Source organism: Phaenicophaeus curvirostris, chromosome 8 (assembly GCF_032191515.1).
Source record: "Phaenicophaeus curvirostris isolate KB17595 chromosome 8, BPBGC_Pcur_1.0, whole genome shotgun sequence".
Lineage (NCBI taxonomy): Eukaryota > Metazoa > Chordata > Aves > Cuculiformes > Cuculidae > Phaenicophaeus > Phaenicophaeus curvirostris.
This window is the reverse complement of record NC_091399.1, coordinates 38,078,080-38,101,681: the sequence shown is the minus strand read 5'-3', so window position 1 is coordinate 38,101,681 and position 23,602 is coordinate 38,078,080. Positions and strand designations below refer to the sequence as shown.

General features: G+C 47.3%; 1 protein-coding gene across 1 annotated transcript in view; it reads left to right on the top strand.

Moving 5' to 3' along the window:
• Positions 1 to 10,142, top strand: part of LOC138723097 (protein wntless homolog) — a 38,668-nt gene extending 28,526 nt beyond the window's left edge. The window contains exons 5-12 of the mRNA XM_069861978.1: positions 394 to 530; positions 932 to 1,100; positions 1,282 to 1,379; positions 1,690 to 1,753; positions 2,796 to 2,939; positions 4,571 to 4,654; positions 6,049 to 6,202; positions 6,746 to 10,142. Coding sequence (XP_069718079.1) covers positions 394 to 530; positions 932 to 1,100; positions 1,282 to 1,379; positions 1,690 to 1,753; positions 2,796 to 2,939; positions 4,571 to 4,654; positions 6,049 to 6,202; positions 6,746 to 6,855 — 960 coding nt within the window. The 3' untranslated portion in view covers positions 6,856 to 10,142. The remainder of the gene's footprint in view (positions 1 to 393; positions 531 to 931; positions 1,101 to 1,281; positions 1,380 to 1,689; positions 1,754 to 2,795; positions 2,940 to 4,570; positions 4,655 to 6,048; positions 6,203 to 6,745) is intronic.
• The last annotated feature ends 13,460 nt before the right edge of the window (positions 10,143 to 23,602 follow it).

Sequence of the window (23,602 nt, the reverse complement as noted above, 5' to 3'; positions counted from 1 at the left end):
GTGGGAGGGTGTGTGTCTGGACAAACGCATTAATTTGGCTGATGTATTTCCCACCAGTGGTGACTTCGCTTCATGAGTATCTTGTTACTTGTCTGAGAGCAATTGTACCAGTTTTTTCCATGCTGTGTCAGAGTGCCCCTCTCCTGACTGCTCTCTGCCTCGCTGCGTATGTTGGCATTTGTTTTCAGGACTTTTGAAGTGTCCTCACGTGGTCTGGGTCTAAGTAGGCACCTGCTCCCTTTCCTGTGTTGAGCAAACTGCACCTTTGAAAGGGGAGTTGCATCTACATGTGGTTACATGTAGTGCCATGTACTTGCCTCTCCTGTAAGGAGAAGCACAGAGTAATGATGTTAAACCTGTACAGCTGTTGCATACCACCTTGGTTTTCCTTAGGGCATCCATCAAAATGGAGGCTTTACAAAAGTGTGGTTTGCCATGAAGACCTTCCTCACCCCCAGCATTTTAATTATCATGATCTGGTACTGGAGACGGATCACGCTGATGACACGTGCTCCTGTCCTGCTGGAGAAGTGAGTAGGGGCTTGCGCGCTGGCTGAGGTGTCCCTCAAGCAAGAGGGCACTGACTGAGGGTGGTCACTGCTCCCTGGCAGAGCCCTTGCTTGGGGAGGCAGAAATGATCTCTTCTCTGTCCCCTCCCTTCACCCAGGCACACTGGAAGCCGAAGACCTCCACAGCCTCTGTTTTCTTTATGTTAAACCTACAGAGAATAAGTAGCTGCATTGGACCATGGCTGCTCAGAGGGGCTTAGCCCCAGAGGGTTTGCTGGCAGAAGGTGACACCCCACCACCACTGCCCAACCAGTGCCATATTTTTTTCCGTTGCTCTTCATGCACAGCTGTGGCTTCTGGGGCTCTGTGTCCTTGCCTTACAAGTTGGAAAGAGATTTTTTTTTTTTTTTCTTCCTCTCCAGGGTCATCTTTGCTCTGGGAATTTCCATGACATTCATTAACATCCCTGTGGAGTGGTTTTCCATTGGATTTGACTGGACTTGGATGTTGCTCTTTGGAGACATTCGACAAGGCATTTTCTATGCTATGCTCTTGTCGTTTTGGATCATCTTTTGCGGAGAGCACATGATGGTGGGTATGACACAGAAGCAAAAGTGGTTTCCAGCCCTGCTTGCAGAGATATCTGACAGCTCCGTTGTACTTTTTTGAGTGTTGGAAACAATGCTGTGGGGTCTCGTGCCAGGTGAGAGGACTTTAGGCTAACTTGCTTTTCCTTTTTCTCCTCCTCTCCACTTCTTGATGCTCCGATTAGGACCAGAACGAGCGGAATCGTCTCTCAGGGTACTGGAAGCAGGTTGGACCCATAGCTGTTGGCTCCTTCTGCCTCTTCATCTTTGACATGTGCGAGAGGTAGGTATTGCACTGCTCCCTGGATGACCCTTCCCCATGCACCTCCTGCTGCCCTGACCGGCAGTTTAATCCCTATGGCTGGATACACAGCCCTGTCTCATGAAATGGAGAGGCTCGTGTAAGTGCACTGAAGCACACTGGTGTCTCCCAGCAACATATCTTGTCCCGCAGGGCTGTAAGGAAACATTTCTCACCTTGTCTCCTCTATACCTGGGAAAGCAGCATAGCTGACTCTTTCCAGGTGCAGAGCAGGCATGGGATTCTCTGAGCTTCCTGGCTTCTGTGGCAGCTTGGTGTTTTCTTTTTGCAGGGGAGTGCAGCTGAAGAATCCCTTCTACAGCATCTGGACCACTGAAGTTGGCACGGAGCTGGCTGTATCCTTCCGCCCAGCTCAGGCTCAGTCTGTGTCAGTAGGAAAGGGAGACGTTCCTCTCATGCCAGATACCTGTAGGATGTGGGGAAGCCCTCCTCTTTTTGGCTGAGGTGGACTCAGGTGCTGTGCAAGATAAGTGTCATTTGAAATCATAAAATCACTAGGGCTGGAAAAAGACTTCTGAAATCCAACAGTCAACCCAATACCACTGTGCCTACTAAACTATGTACTGAAGTGCAATGTCTACATGTTTTCTGGACACCTCCAGGGACAGTGACTCCACCACGTCCCTGGGCAGTCTGTGCCAGTGCTTCAGTAAAGAAATAGGTAAAAAAATTACTCTTTGGTAAAGAAATTTTTCCTAATACCAAATCTATTCAGTCCTGACTGGTTTGGAGCTGGGTATTCCTGGAAATTGGTGCTATGCTGAGGGAAATGACTGGAGAACTAAACCTCTTGTGAAAACATCAGTGATTTGGGGGGAAGCATGGGAGATTTAGGTCCTGGATGTCATTATAATAGTCCAGAGCCCATGCTGCTCCAGCAATGCCTGCTCTGCTCTCCCCACAGCCCAGCTGCAATGGCATCTAATCCAAAGCCCTGTGTTTGCTCCTATTACTCGGGCAGGCATTGCTGAGGCATTTCCATGAATTGCTCTCTCAGGCCCTACTGGAAGGGCTTGCTATCCTCCTATTTGTTGATTACTGTGCTGAGATAACCTAATGCAATGCCTTTCTGAAGAACGTGCTGGTTGGTGAGGGCTTCCCAAATCTCTGCAGATTTCGAGCAGGCTGACCTTCCAGTGGGTTGTCCCTCTTCGCTGCGGTGCCAAGCGCTGGGGAATAATGGCAGAGCCCAGGCTTCTTACCAAGCCAAGGCCTCCCTCAGCACTGCCTCACTTGTGGCCAGCTGCCTTCCTGTGTGATTGCATGAAATTTAATTCTGATCTTTGAGAGGATATTAGAATAAGGGAATTGCCTGAAAAATGTTTGCTGTTATTTCAGTTGGGCTCATACCATTTTCTCTTAACCTGCACTGCCCAGATGGCCTTTATTATAGTGGCAGGAATCTGCTTGTGTCTCTATTTCCTCTTCCTGTGTTTTATGGTCTTCCAAGTGTTCAGAAACATCAGTGGAAAGCAGTCAAGTCTCCCAGCTATGAGCAAGGCTCGCCGTCTTCATTATGAGGTAATGTCCCTCCTTGTTGCACAGATTCCTTATTTTTTTAAATGCATTATTGACCGTAAAGTCTCTACTGAGGCTTTCTCTATCCATGTAGTCCTGAACAGGGAAATCTGATCTTTGTTGGCTTTCTTGTGCTACTCAAATCCCCTAAATGCCTTTTTTGTTTGACATGAAGTTTCTTCTTTATTTGGGTGTTTCATCCAGATTTTTAAACTATTAGGAGGATCTGTTAGCTGCTCTCTCCCAGCTTTTTGAACAGTGTTGGAGAACCGAGGAAAATTGCCTAAATTACCATTTACATTTCTAAGAACAGGAGTTCCCCATACCTCCATTTCCTCTCCTGTAATATTAATTCTTATGTTTCTTGGAAACTGATGCTGAGACACACCCCATTTTTCCATGGCAAGAATTCAGATTTTTGCCATTCTTTTTGTAACAGAATTACAGGAAGGAAACTGTCCCACCTGGGTCAAAATGCAACATGTTCAACCCGTTATCCCTGGCCTTAGCCTGTCATTTTATATGTTGTTTCTGTCCTAACTGTCTTCAGCGACTGCAAAACACAAGGAGCTCACTTTAAGTGCTTAAGCTGAGAGAGTCTGTTGTTTCCATGTGTGTAAATATTTATCACCAATGTTGTTCTGTTAAATGACGGTCACTTCTGATTTAAGCAGGTCTTTTATCACCCATCAGGAATGTACATAAAAAACGCCATTAAATTGGACTCGAGAGAATTTGAAGAAGATATTGAGCTTTTTTTCCCCATGTTTCTCTTCAGCAAGTGGCATAGGATTTCAGCTCATATTGTAGAGCTGCTGCAGCCACACTCAATGTACAAACATCTAGCAAGCATGAATCTCATCTGGAAGAGTTAAATCAATAGTCATTTGTTGTCACAGTGTGGCATAATAATCATGCAGACACTGACATTTCCACCAGAATTCCAGAAACAGGTTAAAAAAAACCAACACAGACACACAAGCAAAACTAATGGAATTTATAAGTAACAATGTAAAGCTAGTGGTAGCAAGTAGGGTATGGTGTCCAATTCCTAACCAAATGATATCAAGACATAATTTGTCCAGTAATCAACCTTCTTCCATAATAGCCAACATAGTTTTGACAAGCGTTGAGAGTCACTGCAGTTCCCAGATGTACAGACCATGGTGGTGTGAGCATCAGTCTGGTGCCAGTACCCCCACTGTAGAAACAGACTCCTCTTGCTAAGCCATGCGAGCTCTACACAGATGCTTGTTTTCCAAAAGCTGGGAAAACAGGGCAGGCTGGTGGATGAAGCCCATGGCTTTACACTGGCCTGCCTCCTCTTCCACATTAACTCTTGGTAAATCAGTCACAAAAGCAAATGTAACGGAAAGCAGGGGCTGTCCAGACATGCATACCCTGCTCACAGCATCTGGGAGGAATGCAGACGTGTGGGGAGCAGAGAATATGGGTTGTCTTGAACACGGTGCAAAGGAGTGGGTGGAGGTTGTTTTGCTTTGGGGTTTCGTGGGTTGGACCCTTTTTTTTTTCTTTACTGTTTTGTTTTTATACTTGTCTTGTATATGCTAAAAACAAAAATGGGGGTTTTGTGGATTCTGTTAATATGACCAGTGACATTTCTCTCTAAACAGGGGTTGATATTTAGGTTTAAGTTCCTGATGCTCATTACTCTGGCTTGTGCAGCAATGACTGTCATCTTCTTCATTGTGAGCCAGGTGAGTGACAAAACTGAGCTCTGTCCAAGACATTTGGCCTCTGATTCCATGGCCGCTAACAATGACTGCTCACTTTCTATTATAAGCAGATTTGATAATAAGTTGCTTTTTAAGAAATTGTTTTCATTTATTTGAAGCACTGCTATAAAATTGCTTAGGCTGAAGCCTTAACAAAGGCCTTTGGCTCACAGTAAGGTTTGGGGCTGCGCTTTTTGAAATACCAGCCAACATGCTTTAGTCATTTCTGAGAACTCAGCAAGAGGAAAAATGTTCTCTGCACATTGAAAGAATCCGGTGGCTTTGTATGCCCACAAAGAAATAACAGAATTCAATCTTCCCTTGGCTGACTTTGCAACCCTACTGTTTCCAGTGGTATCCATACCTATTTATTCCAAGACCCAATGCAGTCTCTGTACAAATGAGCTTATTATCACTAGATGAATGTACTTTGATGGTTGTACCTCAAGTGACTTTTCAGATGGCAGCTGTTTCAAAGATGTTTCTGGTTGTTCCTAAGCATAGGCAGCTTGTAGCTGTGGATGCAGCCTCGCAAGAAGTGTGGGTGCAGGAGCAAGTTCTCTCTCAGTGCACAGCTCATGCTTTGGGGTATGCAGTGGGTCCCAATGCAGAATACAGCAGGAGATAGTTTGCTCTTAAAAATCTTTTAGGCTGAAACAGTGATTTGAGAAACTGCAATTCAGTTCATCATTGAGTGTTAATGACTATATAGGGGTAACACAAACAATCTCGTCCAGCTACTCTTTTAAAGCCAGGTTAGCCTTTCTTTCCCCTGTATGTCTCTTTCTGTAATGGAAAGCCAGCATTTCAGTGTGAACAGTCTGAGTATCTTCAAGGAATATTAATATTGATGATATTTGCTTAAATCTTGACAAATCTCCTCGTGTCTGAGGCTGAAGCTGCCAGCCCAGGCCTCTCTCATAAGACAGAAGCAGCAAGGCAGTACTTAGCACATTAGCTCTTCGCATTATTCATGCTGCTTTTCATTCTGTAAAAGGTCTATTTATGGCAGTCTAATGTTTTCACATGTAACTAGTACTGTCCCTTATGTGGCAATCTTTGCTGAACACATCAGTTACGGTAGGGATATATCGCAGAATGTGAGAGACTTTGTCATATTTAAGAATGAGAAATCAAAGAAATCCTGATGCATTCATTTTGTAAGTAGTTTTTTTTCCCTGCAGATTGAGACTAAAAAGGAGAATCAGCCTGACTTCTGCACCAATGAACCTGTTATACTCCATTTACCTGATCCTATTGAGTTGACACTGTTCTTATTGATTGACTCAAGGTTATTACCTTAGGGGGTCACTTCTGTATTTTACATAATTTGGTCTTATTGACCAGCCTGTGTGCATCTTCTTCCTCCTGGGCAGGTGACTGAAGGCCACTGGAAGTGGGGGGACATAACGATACAAGTGAACAGTGCCTTCTTCACTGGCATCTATGGGATGTGGAACCTCTACGTCTTCGCCCTGATGTTCCTGTATGCGCCATCGCACAAGAATTACGGTGAAGATCAGTCAAATGGTAAATGCCTCTAAATGATCTGCAAGCTGTCATGGGAAGGAAGCGACATAAAGTGGGTGGTACTTTTTGTGCAATTTTTATTTGGGCAAAGTGCATGTTCAGCACCTTGAAATGTTATGCAAATGATAGTTCGGTCTTCCTAGCAGACATTTTAATTAATGGCTAGGTTACAACAGGTTTGATATTTAGCTAAGGCAGTCTAAAACCTTCTAAATAATTTTCATAGTTTTTAGCATTACCCAGTTGTAATTGTGTAGCACAAAGGGTGGAATGAGGAGAGGAGAAAATAGAAACCTGGGCAATAGGAGAATGGCGATGCTGTTGGGATTCCTGTATCAGTAGTCTTCAGTGGTATAGGAATCATGCTTTGCTGATGTGCTTGTGTTTAAATAACTGTAAATAAAAGCATTTGTAGAAATGTTGCATTGTCTGTAGCTGAGGTAGCTCCTGAAAGCCTGGAGGGAATAAAATAGTATTTTTTGCTTTCTAATTGTGAAATATTCTATTATGAGACTGGGCTAACAAAATAACTTTGTTTCTCAGGTGACCTGGGAGTAAACAGTGGAGAAGAGCTTCAGCTCACCACCACCATCACCCACGTGGATGGGCCAACGGAGGTCTATAAGCTGGCTCGCAAGGAGGCTCAGGAGTAATGCTGAGATGACCTCAGCTGGGACCCACACCGGGGTGAGAGCAGAGGACAGCAAAATGCCCTCTGGGCGGAGGCCTCTGTGACCTAACATGCTTCTTGAGCACCCTGTACCTAGTATAATTTCACAGAGCAGTGACACCGAACAGAACATTTGTAAACTCTTTAATATGGTGTAGTTATTTCTGGGGGGAGGGATATGTATAATATGTTACACTCGAGCACGTCGAAACCTGCTAGAAAAGCATTAAAGTTGCAAAGTCGGACATGCAGAGGTTAGGAAGAGGCAGAGCTGACACTGGATGGTCTGTATTTGGCTACTGTGTTCCTGCGCGTAAGGGCAGTGTAGGGAGCTCAGCTGGTAAGCGCATATTCCATGCTTCAAGTTTTATTCTTTTGTGCAAGTTTAAACAAAGTGTTGGTTGCAGGGGGAACAAAAGCCTCAATGTAAATACACTTAATGCCACCATCCATAATTGTATTGAACCTTGTTTGAGGTCTTTAGTACAGCCCTGCAATTCCACAGCAAACCTGTCACTTAAATGAGACACAGCTGGGATAGGGAGTGGACTGTAATATGTAAAACTTCAGTGGAAGCAGCAACATACTTTCTCAGTAGGTTTTACGAGTGTAGGGGAACGTGAAAACTGGATGCCTGAGCTGAGTTGCAGGAGAAAAGGAGTTCCCCTGTTCAGGGGGCCCAGAGGTACCAGTCCCACAGCCAGCTCCTGCCTATTCTCAGCACCTTTGGCTTTCCTCCATCTTGTTTTCTTCATCCATCTTACCTTCTTGTTACAACTCTTGGTTTTATGCTGCTTACATGTCATGGGGACAAGGGAAAGGCCATGGGAGGGACAGTGTGTTCTCAGTTCCCATGCCTGTGAGCTGGGCAGTCCTGCTCCTCCTTGCACTGCTGGGGTGATGGAGCATGCTTGGCAGAGCTGGATTCTTCCAGGGATTATCAGACTTGAAAAAATCCATTTGTCACGCACTAATGTAGGTATTTGCTTTTCAAAGCAAAAGCAGCTGATAAAGTTGCTCACTCTCATGCTGTGCCTGGGCAGGTCTGGCTGTGAGAGTGTTTGCAGTGTGAGAGGAACTGGAACTGATATGGGATGAAAGTGTAAACTAGGCTATGGTGGGGACCAATGAAGGGAAGTGTTAATGGGGCCAAAATGGTCTGTGCCTCTCAGGGCACACCTTCTTCCATGGTCTGGAGGATCCAGAGGGCCTCATCACTTGGCACTAGTAATTGTTGATGTTAACTGCCAGTAACATGTAAATCAACTTCCCAGTTTTGTCCCTAAAAGATAAGAATCTGCTACTGCTGTCTGTGTCTGAAGGGTCAGAGATTAGGGAGAGATGGGGAACTCCCAGGTGCTGGCAGGCAGACGTCACCAGTACTGGTAGAAACACTGTACTGGGAAAGGCAACATGTTGTTGGATTCTTAAAACTTCTGAAGTTACATGTTAATTGTTAAGGCTGCAAAATGAAACTATAATTGGGAAATAGCAGAAGTGAGATCACCTATAAAACCTTGATCCATTTCTGGTCAATGTATATATACATTATGACATTCAATGAAAGCTCATTGCATGCTGACTTTACTGTCATGTTATGGCTTGTATGTGAGTTCAGGACATTGGGCAGGAGTTGAGGTTGTGCACCTAGAGTTCTGGTTTGCACTGAGAGGTGCTGGTTCATCATGTTTCCCACCACAGCAGCACCTTGTAATCTGTGAGGCCCATCCCTGGCTGTCCCATGGACCCCTGCACACCCACTCCACTGTTTGCATGGGGCGGCAGCTCCAGCAGAGCAGCTCAGTTTGAGTCTAACTGTCCCTGTCACAATCTCAAACGCATTAGTAACCAAATACGGCACCAGCTTCCCTTGCCTTTTGCTTTCCCTTCCCCATGCTTCTTGAGACAAGTCAGTAGTCCAGCTGGGGTGAAGTGTTCAAATAATTCCTCCTCATTTTCCCAGTCCACCAGGGAAGAGGCCAGAAGGCTAGTGCCTGCCCTTCAGTTTCATGTGGGACTGGCCAGGCTCCCGGTTTCCTTGCCAGCCTTGCCCCAGGAGGGATTTCTCACTGGGACTGCTGACTGTGCTGTATGAATTGCACTGATAGGCATTCGGCTGTTACAATCCCAGTAAGAATGGTGCTCTGTAAAGTAGCATTTAAAATACCATTTTTAAAGAGCTCAACACCATGAAGAAAGAGAGGGTAGCGTATATAATCTCGCATCCCTTCAGTTTCCTGGAAGCCTGGGTTGTGCACCATGGAACAGGTCTCTGATCAGGGTGCAGCACACTGGGCAGACTCCCTCTGCAGAAAGATTACCCCGGTTTTGTTAATTCAAGCTAGTTTAGCATTTTCTTAACAGAAGGCAATTCTGTTCATCTTTCAGTTCACTCCTGGCAGGATCCTCAGCTCCCCCTGCCCCGGCAGCATCTCGGATGAGATGCAGAGTTAGATCTGAGGGATGCTGAATGTGCCATTCTGGGTGAAGTCCCCTGTGTGCTGCTATATGTGAAGTCACTGTAGCACAGAAAAAGTGCTGACCACTACTCAAGGAAGTAGCTTTGGCTGGTTTTGGATACTTGAACACTGATCATTTTTATTAGTTTGGGGTTTTTTGTACAGTGGGGTGATAAGCGCCTGTACTGAAAGGATATACAGCTTAAAAGAAAAAAAAAAAAAAGAAGAAAAAGGGGAACACTTATTGTATGTAGAATAAGTGCACCGTCAACACAGATGGCAAAATGTAACATATAAGTAATTTACATAAGGAAAGCAAATACAACTAGGTACAAGTGATGTTCCTGCTAGCAGTAGTTGTTTAATTACAGTGGGAGTTAAATTAATGCACATTATTGTAACTCTGGCATGTTCCTGTCTGAGCACTTGACTTTGCAACTTTAACAACCTTTTCACGTTGGGTTCTTATGTGATATTTATGTTCTTCCAGTAGGTGTGTCCATGGTTTCTTTTGCAGCTTAGTATAGCATTGCGTTTTGTAAAGGCTCCTTACAGGTGGGGAATCGCAGCTTTAAAACCAAATTTTGTGTCAAACACTAACAATTTGTTTACGGGCGCGTGTATGTGTGTGTGCGCGTGTGTGGTTTTTTTATTTCTTAATTCCTAAGCCCTACTCATGTCTCAAATAGTCCCTATGTCTTATTAAAATATATCCTTTTTTTTAGGTTGAGTTCAGTTTTTACTGAATGCTTTAAGCAACCTGGAAAACATGTAGTTTTGTTAATTTAAATAAAATCTCCAATATTGTGGATTTGTTATCAGCCTGGTTCACCAACTAAGAAATCATAGCTCTTCTGCTGGGATCTTGTGTTTTTAGTTGTTTTTTTTTCCTTCAGGCAGTTGCAAGTCACACAACTTGTTGCTGAGGAAAACAATTGACTCGATTGACTCGCTTGGATGATTTTCTCCTGCAGCTCTCTCCAAATGCTTTGTGGGGCAGAAACATTGTGGATTGATGCTAATGGCTTTTTGATCTTTAAGACCTTTGCTTTAGGACTAATTGTTAGCAGAGCATCAGTTGTGGCTCCCTTCACCTGTGGGACCGGGATGCTGAGCCCCCTGATCCCACCAGTCTGTTCCCAGGGCGGTGCGCAACCCTTGGGCTTTTCTTTGGGCTCTCTTCCCTGCGTGTCACTATTTGCCAGCCCTGAAGTCGGCACAGCTTTACTGTGAACTTTGCTTGTTGGCTATTACTCCACTGTGACAAGATTTGGGTGTGTTCCATCCTCTGCCACGTTTGGAGGCTCTGCCTCCCGCTGCTCCCCATGCTGGCATTGTCTGTAATTCAGAAAAAAAAGGGTTCTTGGGACATGTGCTTAAGGGGTAATGGAAAATTTGATGACAACAGATTAGTTTCAATATCAACAGCTTGAAGTTCCCATTGCAACAGAGGCTGCTCTGACGAAACGGCACAGGGGAGGGGAACCCAGCTGCTGAGTTTTAGGCAGAGCCTGTGGCTCCATTTCTGCCGCAGCCTGTGTTGGCTCCAGCTTCTCTGCCACAGTGAGGAACTAGGGCTGCTCAAAGACAAATGAGAGGCAGTGCTTCCAGGCTTTAATCAATTTCAAAAGAGCAAACTGATGAATTTTAAATAACTAAAACCACCGCTGCCCTCCCACACACTTCTCTTCCCAGGTTCCTTCTGGCAGCTGTGTGCTGGCAGGGTGCAGACCTGGGCTGCCCTCTGCTGCTGGCAGAACACAGCTGCCAGCCCAGACTGCAACAAAAAGTAAATCCTTCACCTCTAAAAATGGGGGAAATCTGCTTATGTGTCCCCGTTACTTTTACCTGTAAGGCGCTGCTCAGGGTCCCAGGAGTTTTGTGCTTCTGTGTCACCAGGCTTGGACGTGGTGAGAACTGGAGAGGAATGGGGGAAAACTGCCTGAGAGTTTCTTTAAAAGGCTACCTCGTGTTGCTATGACCAGTCAAAGTTAGGGGAAGGGAAATGTGTTACAACAGACCTTTGTGGGGAGCTGGGGACCGTAGTTCTTGAGGCTGGAACAGTTTGACTGGTTTTCTTATTGGACCAATTTCTGCATTTTCTTAGAAGTCTAGGACCAGAGCCTCTCTGCTCTGAAATCTGTGGCTGAAGAGCGAAGCAAGGAGCTGAGCGGCCTCCAGCACAGTCTGGTCTCTCCCATTCCTTTGCTCCCAGTCACGCCAATGCAAGGTGGGGTGTGAGCACGCAGCACTGGGCTCATCTTGAAACAGAAACCTCGGTGCAGGGTGGTGCTGAAGCCTGGAGCTCCCTCTGCTCCTGCCTTCTTGGAGGACCCAACAACAGCAAAGGAGCCACACGAAGTCTGTGCAGTGATATTGCAGTGACGTTCTGGGAGGTGTTGGGGAACTGGGCTTGTGACCCCGATGCCTGTCCCTCCAAGAGGGTGCGCTAGGTCTAGGAAAGGCTTAGGGAAGGGTGACAAAAATGTTTGAAGGTCATATGTCTGTTGCTCCATTCCTGCTGGCCACAAGCTCCAGCAGCAAGGGTTGTGGGGTGGATCTGGCCCTTGTTTCCCAGCTTAAAAATGGGAGAAGCAACTTGTGAGTGGGTGGGTCTGTGTCGCAGCAGCGGCTTACATTGTCCCCAGGCCTGATGGTGCTGATGAGCACAGGCTGGGGAGAGGGAAGTGCTGGCATTTATTCTTTGTGCTTTTTTAATTGGCTGCCAGCAGTCCCCAGACAATCAGTATGTTGTGGGACAGTGGAACACGCCCCCGCTCCCACCACAGAACCGGTAGCCCAAGGCTATTGTACAGGAATTAATTATGATGAAAGTAAAGCATGGGCTGTGGGAGAGAATTGCAGGAGGCTGAACTGCAGAGGATGTACAGAGCTGGGGAACTGCTCCTGGCCACTCTAGTTCTTGTTACAAATGTCTGTCACTCCTGCTGTCGAAGATGAGACACAGTTGGTGCATTTTTATTGGTGTAAAATAAGCAATAAGCAGCAACAGATTTATTTTTTGAAGGATTTTGCTCTCTGGTTGGCACACAGAGATGTGCCAGATCTGCTTTCCTACTTAGCACCTGACATTACATTTTAGAAGAGCCAGTGGCTCTTTGAGCTTTTCCGTTATCAGAGACTATTAAAGGAAATCAATATGCACTTTACACTTTAGGCCTAGAGTTTCAAATAAAATACAAGACTTTATCATGACTATAGTTGTTGGTACTTTCTGCCTTCCCATCTCTGATGTGCAAGAGGTAAATCTGGAGCTGGTGCTGCACAGGGCAGTGGCTCAGCCGCCCCTGGCAGTCAGCGCTGCTGTGTCAGCACCCACTCTGCTCTCCCCCAGCCCAGCTGCAATGGCATCTGCTCTGGGGCTCTCTGTTTGCTGCCATTACTTGGGCAGGCATTGCTGAGGTATTTCCATGAATTGCTCTCTCAGGTCCTGCTGGAAGGACTTGCTTTCACTGCCGCTAATTTTGATTACTGGGCTGAGATAACCTAATGCAATTAGTCCCCCTTCCACAGCATCGAGCTCTCTCGCAGGAGCCTCTTTGAAGATCGTGCTGGTTGGCAGGGACTTCCTAAATCTCCTCTGTAGGTTTTGGGTGGGTTGTCTCTCCTCACTGCTATGCTGAGCACCGGGGGACATCAGGGCCCGGGCTCCCCACTTGCTCGTGGCCAGGGATGGGCAGGTGCTTGTTTCTGACTCAGCTGAGCTGACGTGATGACTCCATGCAGTGAATTCCTCACTGAGGTGGTTTAAATATCGCCCTATCTTTTGGCTGTTTTGTTAAAGGAAAGTTTACATCCATTATAATAGCAGGCATTTGTGTTTTCTTCTATTTTTCCATCCTCGTTTGAGTGTGCTAATGCCCTCCAGCGTTTCCAGAGGAAGGGCACTCTTCCAGGTACAGATGAGTCTCACTCCCGAGATGGATGTTATGGCTAAAAAATAGATAAGCCACTCTGGAACATTTTCTAATAAATATTTTACAGGCTGAACGGCACTCCCAAGTATTGGCATTGCCTGGAAGAGGCCTCCTTTCTGATAAATGGTATGTGCCACTGACACACATCGTCTGGGTTTAATAATAATCTACATCATTCTAAAGGGGAAAAAAAATCCCTTTTCTGCCTTCAGCTGCAGACTCGTACCTCTCCGCAGGAATCGGAGACATTCAAAGCAATATTAAGAAGGTGGCTGTACTGGCCATGCACACTAAGCTCCATCTCCCACGGGAAAAGGCCCTAGGTGGGCTCCAGAGGAAAAGCTGTGGAAATGGAGCTGGTCCTGAGCCTTGGAATGCTGTGCTCATTGCTGTACCCCAGGTCACTTAGACACCCCCTAGTGAGACCCCAAGGGCCGTGCCACAATGAAACCCCAAAGTTGGATATTTTAACTTCAGGAGTCAGACCTGGACTTTTCAGAACTTCCTCTGTAGTGGTATAGGGAGTGGAACGCTTAAGTTCCTAATTTGGAATAGCCTGAGGCACCCGTGTTGTGGCCCATTTTCAGCCTGGCTGCTGCTCACTGCTCTGGGCTGGGTAAGGTCCAAACGTGGGAGCTGAGGCCTGTTCAACCTTAAATGAAACCCATTTCTGGGGTGCCCCATCCGTGCTCTGGTGTGAGCGCTCCTCGCTCCTCCTGCCTGCCAGGAGCAAGCGTAGAGGAGGCAGCAGCGAGGGCTGTAGGTGTGCACCTAGGGAAGGCTCCTCCTCCACCTCAAAGCACTTTCAAGCCAGGCAGCTCCAGGATGAAGCTAAAAGCAGACCCTGCAGATGCTCTCCTCCCTGGAGAAAACCAACTAAGTTTGGTGGAGCATCCCCCATGCTTGCTAAGCAATATGAAAGGGGGATTTACTGCTGTCAGGAGTATTGCCCTGGCTTGGTAACCCGGGAAAGTACATTCTTGTGCAATCTCTGTAAGTGCCAAGAGAGTCCTGATGTAACAATCAATCTTTGGCAAAGTCACTACAGAAAAGGGATCTGATTATCTTCACTCGTCCTTTCTGTGGGTCCCCACTGCTGTCTTGCATCAGCTTGCAGCTCCAGGCATTCCCCAGGCAGTTTCGCACAGCAGCAGCAGCAGGAGGCAAAGCAGCAGTGTCTCTCCCCCTGCTCTCTCTGTGCTCTGCCTTCCGGGGAGGCTTTCGCAAACTGCTGATTTCCATTTAAAATTCCTCTGGTTGCTGTCAGCTCCAGCCCAAGTAAATCCTGTCAGGCAGTGGGGCATTGAGCCAGCATCTCGTGGTTATATCTCTCCTTGATTGGTCAGTCCCACCCAAGACAGAGGTTCTACATAGGACGCGTCTCCTTTCCATCCTTCCCACTCTCTTGCCTATGCTATGTTGACTCACAGCTTCTTTCCTACTGTTCTCACTGGAGAAGAGTCAGAAATCCCTCTGAAAACACAGGAGCCTGCTGGCTTTTCACATTGCCTTACTTATCAAACAAATACTTCTTGGAAGGAGCTGCCTTTTAGCTCACACTGATCTGGACTCAGTTCTGTGCCCAGCTAAGCAAGACTTAGCTGAGCCCTGCTCAGCTCCTGGTATGAGTAAAACACGGCTGGCCAGGAGGCTGACGGATGGTGACTGAGGAATCCACCCAAAACCCTTGGAAGGCTTGGAAAACGTTCCCTGAAAATGGGATGCCTGCCTTTGAGCAAGTGTGGCTAGCTGGGATAGTGAATAAGCTACTAAGTACTAGTTAGCATTTCATTGTGGCTAATAAATACCTCATAAACACCAGAAATGATGTTTTATAAATCAGCTCTGGAAAACCCCATTAATGATAGGATTCAGGCAATGTGAGTGATGCAGGTTATTAGGCTGAGCAAGTCGTCCTGCCTGGAGACACAAGAACTGTAAAAGCAGCCACAGGAGGAATGGAAATTGTTTTCCAGCAAATGGAAGGTGAGAGTTGATTAAATCCTCCCCTGCGCCACTTGCAGAAGGCAGACAGAGGAAGGTGGGACTCAGCGCCTGATACAGAAAGATATTTGTGAGTTTGCCAGGACTCAAACCCAGAGCAAAAGTGACTGAAAAAAAGATGTTTCAAATGGACACAAGCGTCGCCTGGATTGAAAAGAGCTCTTGTGACAACTTTTGTCAGGGCCTAGCCATGGCTCCATCGGCTTGCAGGCACCGGTGCCACAGCCCAAAGAACTCAGGAAAGCGAAGCCTTTGCAGACGGACAGTCTCTGCTCTTGGAGAGAAAGCATTAAATTTCTCCAAACAAATCCCTGCAGGAGATTAAATGCCCAGAGGACTTTCACCACCATATAGATGCCTAGCCAGGACAGCCTAGGTACCACCATAGTACCCTGTGGATTTAAGAATTCCTGAGGACACGGTCCTAGAGAGCTGGATAAGCTGCAGTTCCCCGACTTCAGAGGCACTAAGTGTGGGTCTTGCTTAAATGTTTTTGATGTAAAACTGCATGCAAAGAGTGGCAAACGGCAATTCAAGGTTCTCTTGGCTGCACAAGGGAAAGGGCATCTTCAACTTGCTGAGGCACGGTGGATCCTGCAGTGGGGACGGGAGCATGACAGAGGAATTCAGGAACCAGCACTGTGACTGCTCCAAAACTCAGATGGGTTACATGGTCCACTAAGGAGTCACCAAGTCCTTCAGGAACAGTGTTTGCATTGAGCAGATGGAGACATGGGCTTCAAAGAGAGAGTATTTGACAAGAGGTGGGAAGAGTCAGGAGAGAAATGGTCATGGGGCAGCTGATGGTGCCAGCTGCCTTGAAGTGAGATGTTTATTAATTCGTCTGGATTTTAAAACTAAGATATTTGGGGACTGCAGAGGCCTTAACAAAGTGAAGAGAAAAGGCGTGCTGAATGAAAGCCTGTAGAAAATTGCAGCTGATGTGACCAGGTAGATCTCCACAAGCTCCTACGCAGTGATATCTGCACAGGAACACGTTGCTGCCAGCATGCACAGGCGTGCATGTTGTTCACTGCCGAGCAGGACCCATTTGTCCTCTGCACTTCTTCGGGACACCTCACCACTGCAGCGATACTCCTTGGATATTCCACTGCAGGAGACATTTGGTTTTGCTCATAGTCTAAGACTTCAAATCTTCTGTGGTTACACAAGGGGCACCTACAGAGCTGAGCTCAGGTTTCTTCAGATGACTAATTAACAACAGGAGAGAATTTCCTGAACAGCAGCATAGTTGTGATTCATAGTTGTGATTCAACAGCTGGGATTACAGCACTAATAATTCTCTAACATAATAGAAGTGCAGTTTATTAGAAGTAATCTTCATCCCTTTGCATTAAGTACGAAGCAATGTTGATTAGTGTACTGTAAAAGAGATCTGATTTATTTCTTTATTTTAATTTTCTTCATTATTATTACTATACAGGTTGTACAGAGAAGTTGTGGCTGCCCCATTCCTGAAGGTGTTCAAGGCCAGGCTGGATGAGGCTTTGAGCAAACCAGTCTAGTGGGAGGTGTCCCTGCCCATGGCAGCGGGGTTGGAACTGAATGATCTTTAAGGTGCTTTCCAACCCAAACAGTTCTATGATTTTTATGCTTCTATGATTCATTTATTCTATTATTAGTATTGTTGTTATATTGTTATTATTAAAAATATTCCAGACAGGAACTTTCAAAGCAGCTCAGTGCAACTGGGAATCCTACTGGCTTTAGAGGCTTCTTTGTTGATGGTCTCAGTTATAGTTCCCCTTACTTTTGAATGGCTTTTGAGCTACGTTCTACTCTGCGTGTTTCTGAGTACCTTGCAAAAATTGGGTGTTCTGCTTATGTATTGTGTAACTGAGATGAGAATTGGCCCTAATCTTTATCAGCAGACAGCTTGCTTCTGTGTCTAAAACAGCTGGCCCTGTAGCTGAGCATCTGCTTTTGTTTTCCCCTAGTAAATAATGCAGTGAATGATGACAGGACTTGACAGAGCCTCATGTTAAGATTGAAGCTCCTTGAGAAAATCCTCTGGGCTTTTTGTGTTGGACAAAAAAATCCAGAGTAGTATGAAATAGATCCAAAGACCCTTTTTTTTTTTCCATCTGCGATAGGAGGCAGGCATTAGGATAGGAATGGATCCAAAATAGATTGGAAAATAGCAGGGAGTCAGGGAGGCAGCAAGTATCAGAGAATTAAGAAACAATAACTTGGGAAACTAGAGATGGTTTTGGAAGGATAAGCTTGGAGAAGGCCTGAGAAATGTTTCCTCCGCAAGTGCTCACTAACGCTTTAGGTGCTATTGTACCTCCCAAAGTGAAATTTGGCTACAGACACGAGCTCCCTAGGTGCTCAACTAAGAGAGAGAAACACAGATAGGAATGATATCACTGCAGCAGCCTTTGAACAGCAACTGCAGCATCGGTAACGGGAGCCACAGTACTGAGGGGGGGCCAGACAGTAATTTTTCTATCAAAGTATCCATGTGCAATGGGAAAGAACTAGGGCCATCAGAACTGAGGATATGACGAGGTTGTATATAATCCATACAGCCCCAAGCATAAATGGTTCATGAATTGCATTCATTTTCAATAGGCTAAAAACATACGGCGGAAAGACGAGGTGTGATAGCAGAAAGACATAGAAGCAGTATGAGTGCAAACAGGATGGGAGAAACAAACAGGAAAGATTCTTAGCACCTTCAGGACCATTCCATTGCTTTCTTTTTCCCTCAAAGCAAGAAGGGACTACCTGGAAAGGGTAGTGTTGCCTCTTCAGCCATCAGAAAGTTGCCTGCTAATACTTGGAGCCTGACACAGGGACAAGCCTGTGCCAATGCGTTCTGGACTTACTGGATACCACCCTGATGGTGATGTGGGATGGCCCAGCCCTGTTGTGGGTGGCTACTGAGCAGCAGTACCAATGTGGCTCCATCTTGTCTGCAGACTCTCAGTTGTTTTTCCTTGGTTTCTCAGCAGCACCTGCACTGTGGAGGGATCACAGCTGCTGCTGCACTGACAGAGAAGGGTGTCACAGCGCTAACCACCTCCTCATACAAAGCCAGCTTGGTTCCTGGCACAGATCTGCTCTTCCCAAGTCACTGATCAGAAAAAAGATGGGCACATGTCCAATAACTCAGGCACAAGTGTGGGCAAAAACTTCCTCCAGTATCAGGAAGAATGAAAACTATTTACAAGTCTCAAGAAAAGGGCACGTTCCTGTTGCACGTGACCATGCTCACACCAACACGTTTCTCCCCAAGAGCCATGGTGTGCGCCCTGCCCAGCTCCCCTCGGACACGGGAGCCTGGCTTTCCTCTGTGGCACAGGCTCTTCAGCATCCCTTCAGACAGGGACTAGGTACCAAAACAAACCCGCCCACACTTTCTCAATGGTGTGATCCCTTCCTCTTTCTGCCCAGAATTTGGCTGATGGGAAAAGACCCAAACAGACCTTGGCACCAGCAGAGTAGCTGCAGAAATGGCTTGAAGCAGATGTCCGGACCATTTTCTCCTTTATAGGTCTGTTGCTTGATCCTGTCTTTGTCCCAGAGTGAAGAACTGCGGTTGCTGCCTTAACACCCAATAATTCCCATGTGGGGTGGTGCAAGGGTTGGTGCCAGTTTCTGCCCTGCAGGAAAAGGAGGTGTTAGCCCCGGAAAACACTCAAGTGCTTTCTAGTGTGTTGTCATCAAGACCCAAGCTCCAGTCTGCTGCCCTCCCTTGTTCCAAGGAAGAGATTATAGAAAAAATATTTCACGAAAGGGTCATTGGGCACTGGAACAGGCTGCCCAGGGAGGTGGTTGAGTCACCTTCCCTGGAGGTGTTTAAGGCACAGGCAGATGAGGTGCTCAGGGACACGGTTTAGTGAATTATGGGAATGGTTGGACTCAATCCAGTGGGTCCTTTCCAACACAGTGATTCTATGATTCTATGAATCTTCTGCCACCAGCTATCCACTCAGCCAGGTCCGAGGCTTTGCTTTAAGACCAGCTCCTCAACAGGGACAAACTGGCAGAAGTCTATTCCCTACAGTGAATATGGGCATAAACTACCATGGTAGAGTAGAGCAGGATGTCTAGGGGGAGGCAAAAAGGTAGGATATTGCCTTAAAGAGGTTTTTGTGCAGCCAGTTGGCCTTGAGCAAAACGAATCTGTTCATAAATCCCAGCAAAAGGGGTTTGTTTGGTCTGCTCCCAGTGGCACGGCCAGTGCTGGGGCTAGTGGTTCAGGTATGTTGGACAAATGCAGAAACTGGATTTTGGGATATGAGATAACTAATTTTAGCAATGGAAATTGTGCTTTTGTCAACATTTTCTCCTTTCTGGGCACACTCCCTCTACTCCAGGGTGCATCTGAGGCCACCTATAAGCATATTGTTTTGCAGCTTCTGTACCAGTACAAGCAGGAGATTTATAGGGCTTTTAACTTGCCAGGCACCTACAATTGCATTCCAAAGGTTATCCTCTGTCATGGAGGCTTTCCCTCTCTCTCCCACCGTGCTTTGCATGGTACACCCTGCAGCTGCCTGCCCTCTGAAGGCAACCCTGCCCCTGGAGAGGCTGTGGGGAAGCAAGAAGCCTCAGGAGACTGCTGGGGAGCAGCCTTTGACTGATGCCGATTACCTGTGGTCTGAGCAGGCAGCAGCACAGCTCCTTGCCTGCATTCTTCTTGGGGGAACAGGCTCCCACTGGTGCTATTGTTTGGAATTATTCTGATTCCATGACTCTACGTCACCAGCAGGGTTCAAATCCAGCCTGCCTTAACCTTTGCTCCTTCTGGCTGCTTTCAATCCCTTAGTGTCAATGTGGCAGAACAACAAGAGTGATCTTTCACTTTCCCAGCTCCAAACTTCCTGGGAAGGGCTGTGACAGATGCCCTCAAAGGGATTTAACTCTTCGGCACACAGATCTGAGCACTCCCCAGTCAGAAGTTTCTATATTTACCCCACACAGCGAGCAGCAGCATCGCCCTTCCGTGACCAGGATGTAATTATGGCTTTTGAAACCATGGGTTATTAAGCACCACGTGTTTGGATAAGCAATTATTTCTTAGAGAGTTTAGGCTGTGGAAGTGACAGTCACCGCTGGCGTGCACGAGGAGCGCAGGAAGAGCAGGGGACAGGAGTGGGCAAGCTTGTTCGAGATGTGCCACCAAAGGGCCACACAGAAGTGTGAGGGGCTGGGTGTCTGCGAGGCAAGGTCTGCAGGAGACATGGAAGAGAACTGTATTCCTGTACATTTACAGAAGTATTTTATTTAACCATTTTAGAGTTCTTATTCCCCCAACAATCCACAGAATCAGGGGAAACATCTACGGCACCACCTCTAACCAGGTTTTAGTTACAGCTTCTGTGAAGGGGGAAAGAAGTCTGGACCTGTTCCTGAACTCTGGTTGCAGCAGGTCCTGAAGCAGGTGTACCGGCCCCTTTGGATGCAGTTTGTCCTGCTGTGGTTTAACTGTAGCAACAATAAAAGAGTGAAGCTTAGCAAAAGGATTTCTTAAACACCTCCATCTTAGGCAGCAGAAGAGCTACAAACAAGACAGGCAGACCCTGAAGACACCCCTTGGCCAAGGGTCATCCCATCTTCTCCCAGTTGGAGCTGAGCTCTGAACAGGGACGTTCGTACTCTTTTGCTGAATGTGGAGCACCGCAAGTGCCCTTGGTCACACTCTAAAACTGCCATATTCCTGGGTTCCCAGCCCTGGCTGCAGCTTCCCCAGGGCCTGGCCTTGTCTGAGCACGCTGGCCAGGTCCGTCCTCTCCTGCTGCAGCTCAGCTCCCAGCCGACAACTCCCCGACGGCTGCCCAGGGATCCAGGGCTTTTTGCAGGCTCCCAGATGGGAAGCTCTAGTCCAAGCCCAAGGGCACATTCCGAAAAAAACTTTCTATAGAAAAAAAAAAGAGATGAAGGTGCAAGGCAGCACCCCCTTCCCGGTCACAGCCAGAGAAAGGGATGGTTTTAATTGTCACAGTGGGAAATCTTGCTGGTGGTACAAGGCAAGACTGGCTGTCCTCAGGACATCAGGGTGATACCAAAAATGCCAGCAAACAAACTCCCTAAGACTCATTTTGGAGTTTTAGAAAGCAAGCATCCTGTATCAGGCCTGGGCAAGAGCAGGGAGTGATCTCCATCAATCGCGTGCAACGAGACAAAATCTGGTTGCAGAATGGATTTCCCACTCACATGCATATGTATTAATTTTCCCAGAAATCTTAAGTATATTCTATTCCTTTCCAAGGACTAACTTTAATGTTATTATGAACTTCACAACAGTCAAAACTCTTGCTAATTTGGAGCTTTGGAGCCAGCTCTCTGTCTGAACTTGCATTTGAGACAGGGACACTCCAAACAGAGGTGATTATAGAAAAAGAGTCACCTGTTCAGCACAGATCATACTTAACACAAGATTTAACAATGTCTACAAAATAAAACATGCTATCAGAGAGACATTCTGTCTAACTTTCAAAAAATACAGTTACTTGGATGAACTTAACTCTACTTTAGCTTAAATAAAAATTTTCCACTTTTTGTAATAGTAGCTACTTGTTTTATGACAAGCCTGAGGCCATGCTCAGAAAAAAAAACTCTCTAGGGGAAAAAAAGGGAAGGATTCTCATCCAGGCAAGGCAGCACTCTTTTCCTGGTCACAATCAGAGATGGGGATGGTTTTAATTGTCACAGTGGGAGGTGTTGTGATTAATACAAGCCAAGACTGGCTGTCCTCAGGATATCGGGCTACACAATTGTTCAGGCTCTGCTCCAAGGCTGCTGCCCTCCAGCCCTCGTGGTCTCCACCGCCAGCAGCTGGGAAGAGCGATGGCCCTGTCCAGCCCGCCCAGCCGTTCTCCTGTGGTGTTTGCTGTCTGTTACTACCCCACTCACGGGCCAGCCTGGACCCTGCAGAGCTGGGTACATGCTGTGGAGAAGAAGGGTTTGCGGATGACTGGGGCTGCATCCTTCTGCGAGGGCTGGCAGCCACTTCAGGGCATGAAGGAGGGTGGGGGCTGTGCCTTGGTGCGATACAATAAGTAGTTAATATTAAAAAAGTTGGAATATTTTGATTTACACTAAAGTGGAGTTAAGTTTCGTCTAAGCAGTTGTGGTTTTTGAAAGTTAGAATGTCCCTCTGATAGCATGTTTTCTTTTAAAATGTTTTTACTAGACACTGTTCATTCTTTGAAGATGACAACATAGAATCACAGAATCACTAGGTTGGAAAGGATCCACAGGGTCATCGAGTCCAACCATTCCCATCAATCACTAAACCATGTCCCTCAGCGCCTCATCCACCCGTCCCTTAAACACCTCCAGGGAAGGTGACTCAACCCCCTCCCTGGGCAGCCTCTGCCAGTGCCCAATGACCCTTTCTGTGAAAAAAATTTTTCCTAATGTTCAACATAAACCTCCCCTGGCAGAGCTTGAGGCCATTCCCTCTTGTCCTGTCCCCTGTCCCTTGGGAGAAGAGGCCAGCACCCTCCTCTCCACACCCTCCTTCCAGGTAGTCGTAGAGAGCAATGAGGTGTTCAGTGTGATCGGTGCCGAACACGGCTCCTCTCCCGCAATCCCCTCTGTTTGCAGCCTCCTCCCATCTCAAAGGCAAGGTCAGGCAGAGCTGGAGCCAGCTCCTAATTAGCAAGAGTTTTGACTGTTGTGAAGTTCATAATAACATTAAAATCGGAAAGGAACAGAACACGCATACGGTTTCTGGGAAAACCTACACACATGCTCGTAAGTGGGGGATCCATGCTGGCCCCAGGCGCGGTCTGGCCGCACAGGATTGATGGAGACGGCTCTCTGCTGCTGCCCAGGCCCGACGGAGGCTGCTCGCTCTCCAAAACTCCGACACGACCCTCGGAAGGCTGATCAGCCGGCGCTGTCGGTGCCGGGCGGGGCTCGGCGGGGCTCTCAGCGCCGGCTCCGGGCGCCGCCTGCTGCCGGGGGAGCGGAGGGGCGGCGGGGGATTCCTCATAAAGGAGGAGAAAGAGCCGCGGCCGCGGGATGTTCGCCAGCGGGAGGGGGCCGGGGCGCGGCGGCGGATCCGAGATCCCAAGCGGCTCCTCGGGGCCGCTCCTCGGGGCACCGCTGCCGCCTGCAAACGGGTCCAGAACCGGGGCAGCCAGGTGAGCGGCTCGCGTTTGCTCCCGCCTGCGATCAGAGGGGTGGCTTTAATTACCCGAACCCGCCTTTAACCGGCGGGGGAGGCTGGGTGCTGCGGCCGGAGGGAGGGCGGGCGGCCCTGGAGGAGCGGGGCGGGAGCAGGCAGCGCCCCCCGAGCTCTCCCGCCGCTCGGCGCTGCGAGGGGATCGTCCTCCCTCCTCTCCGGGCG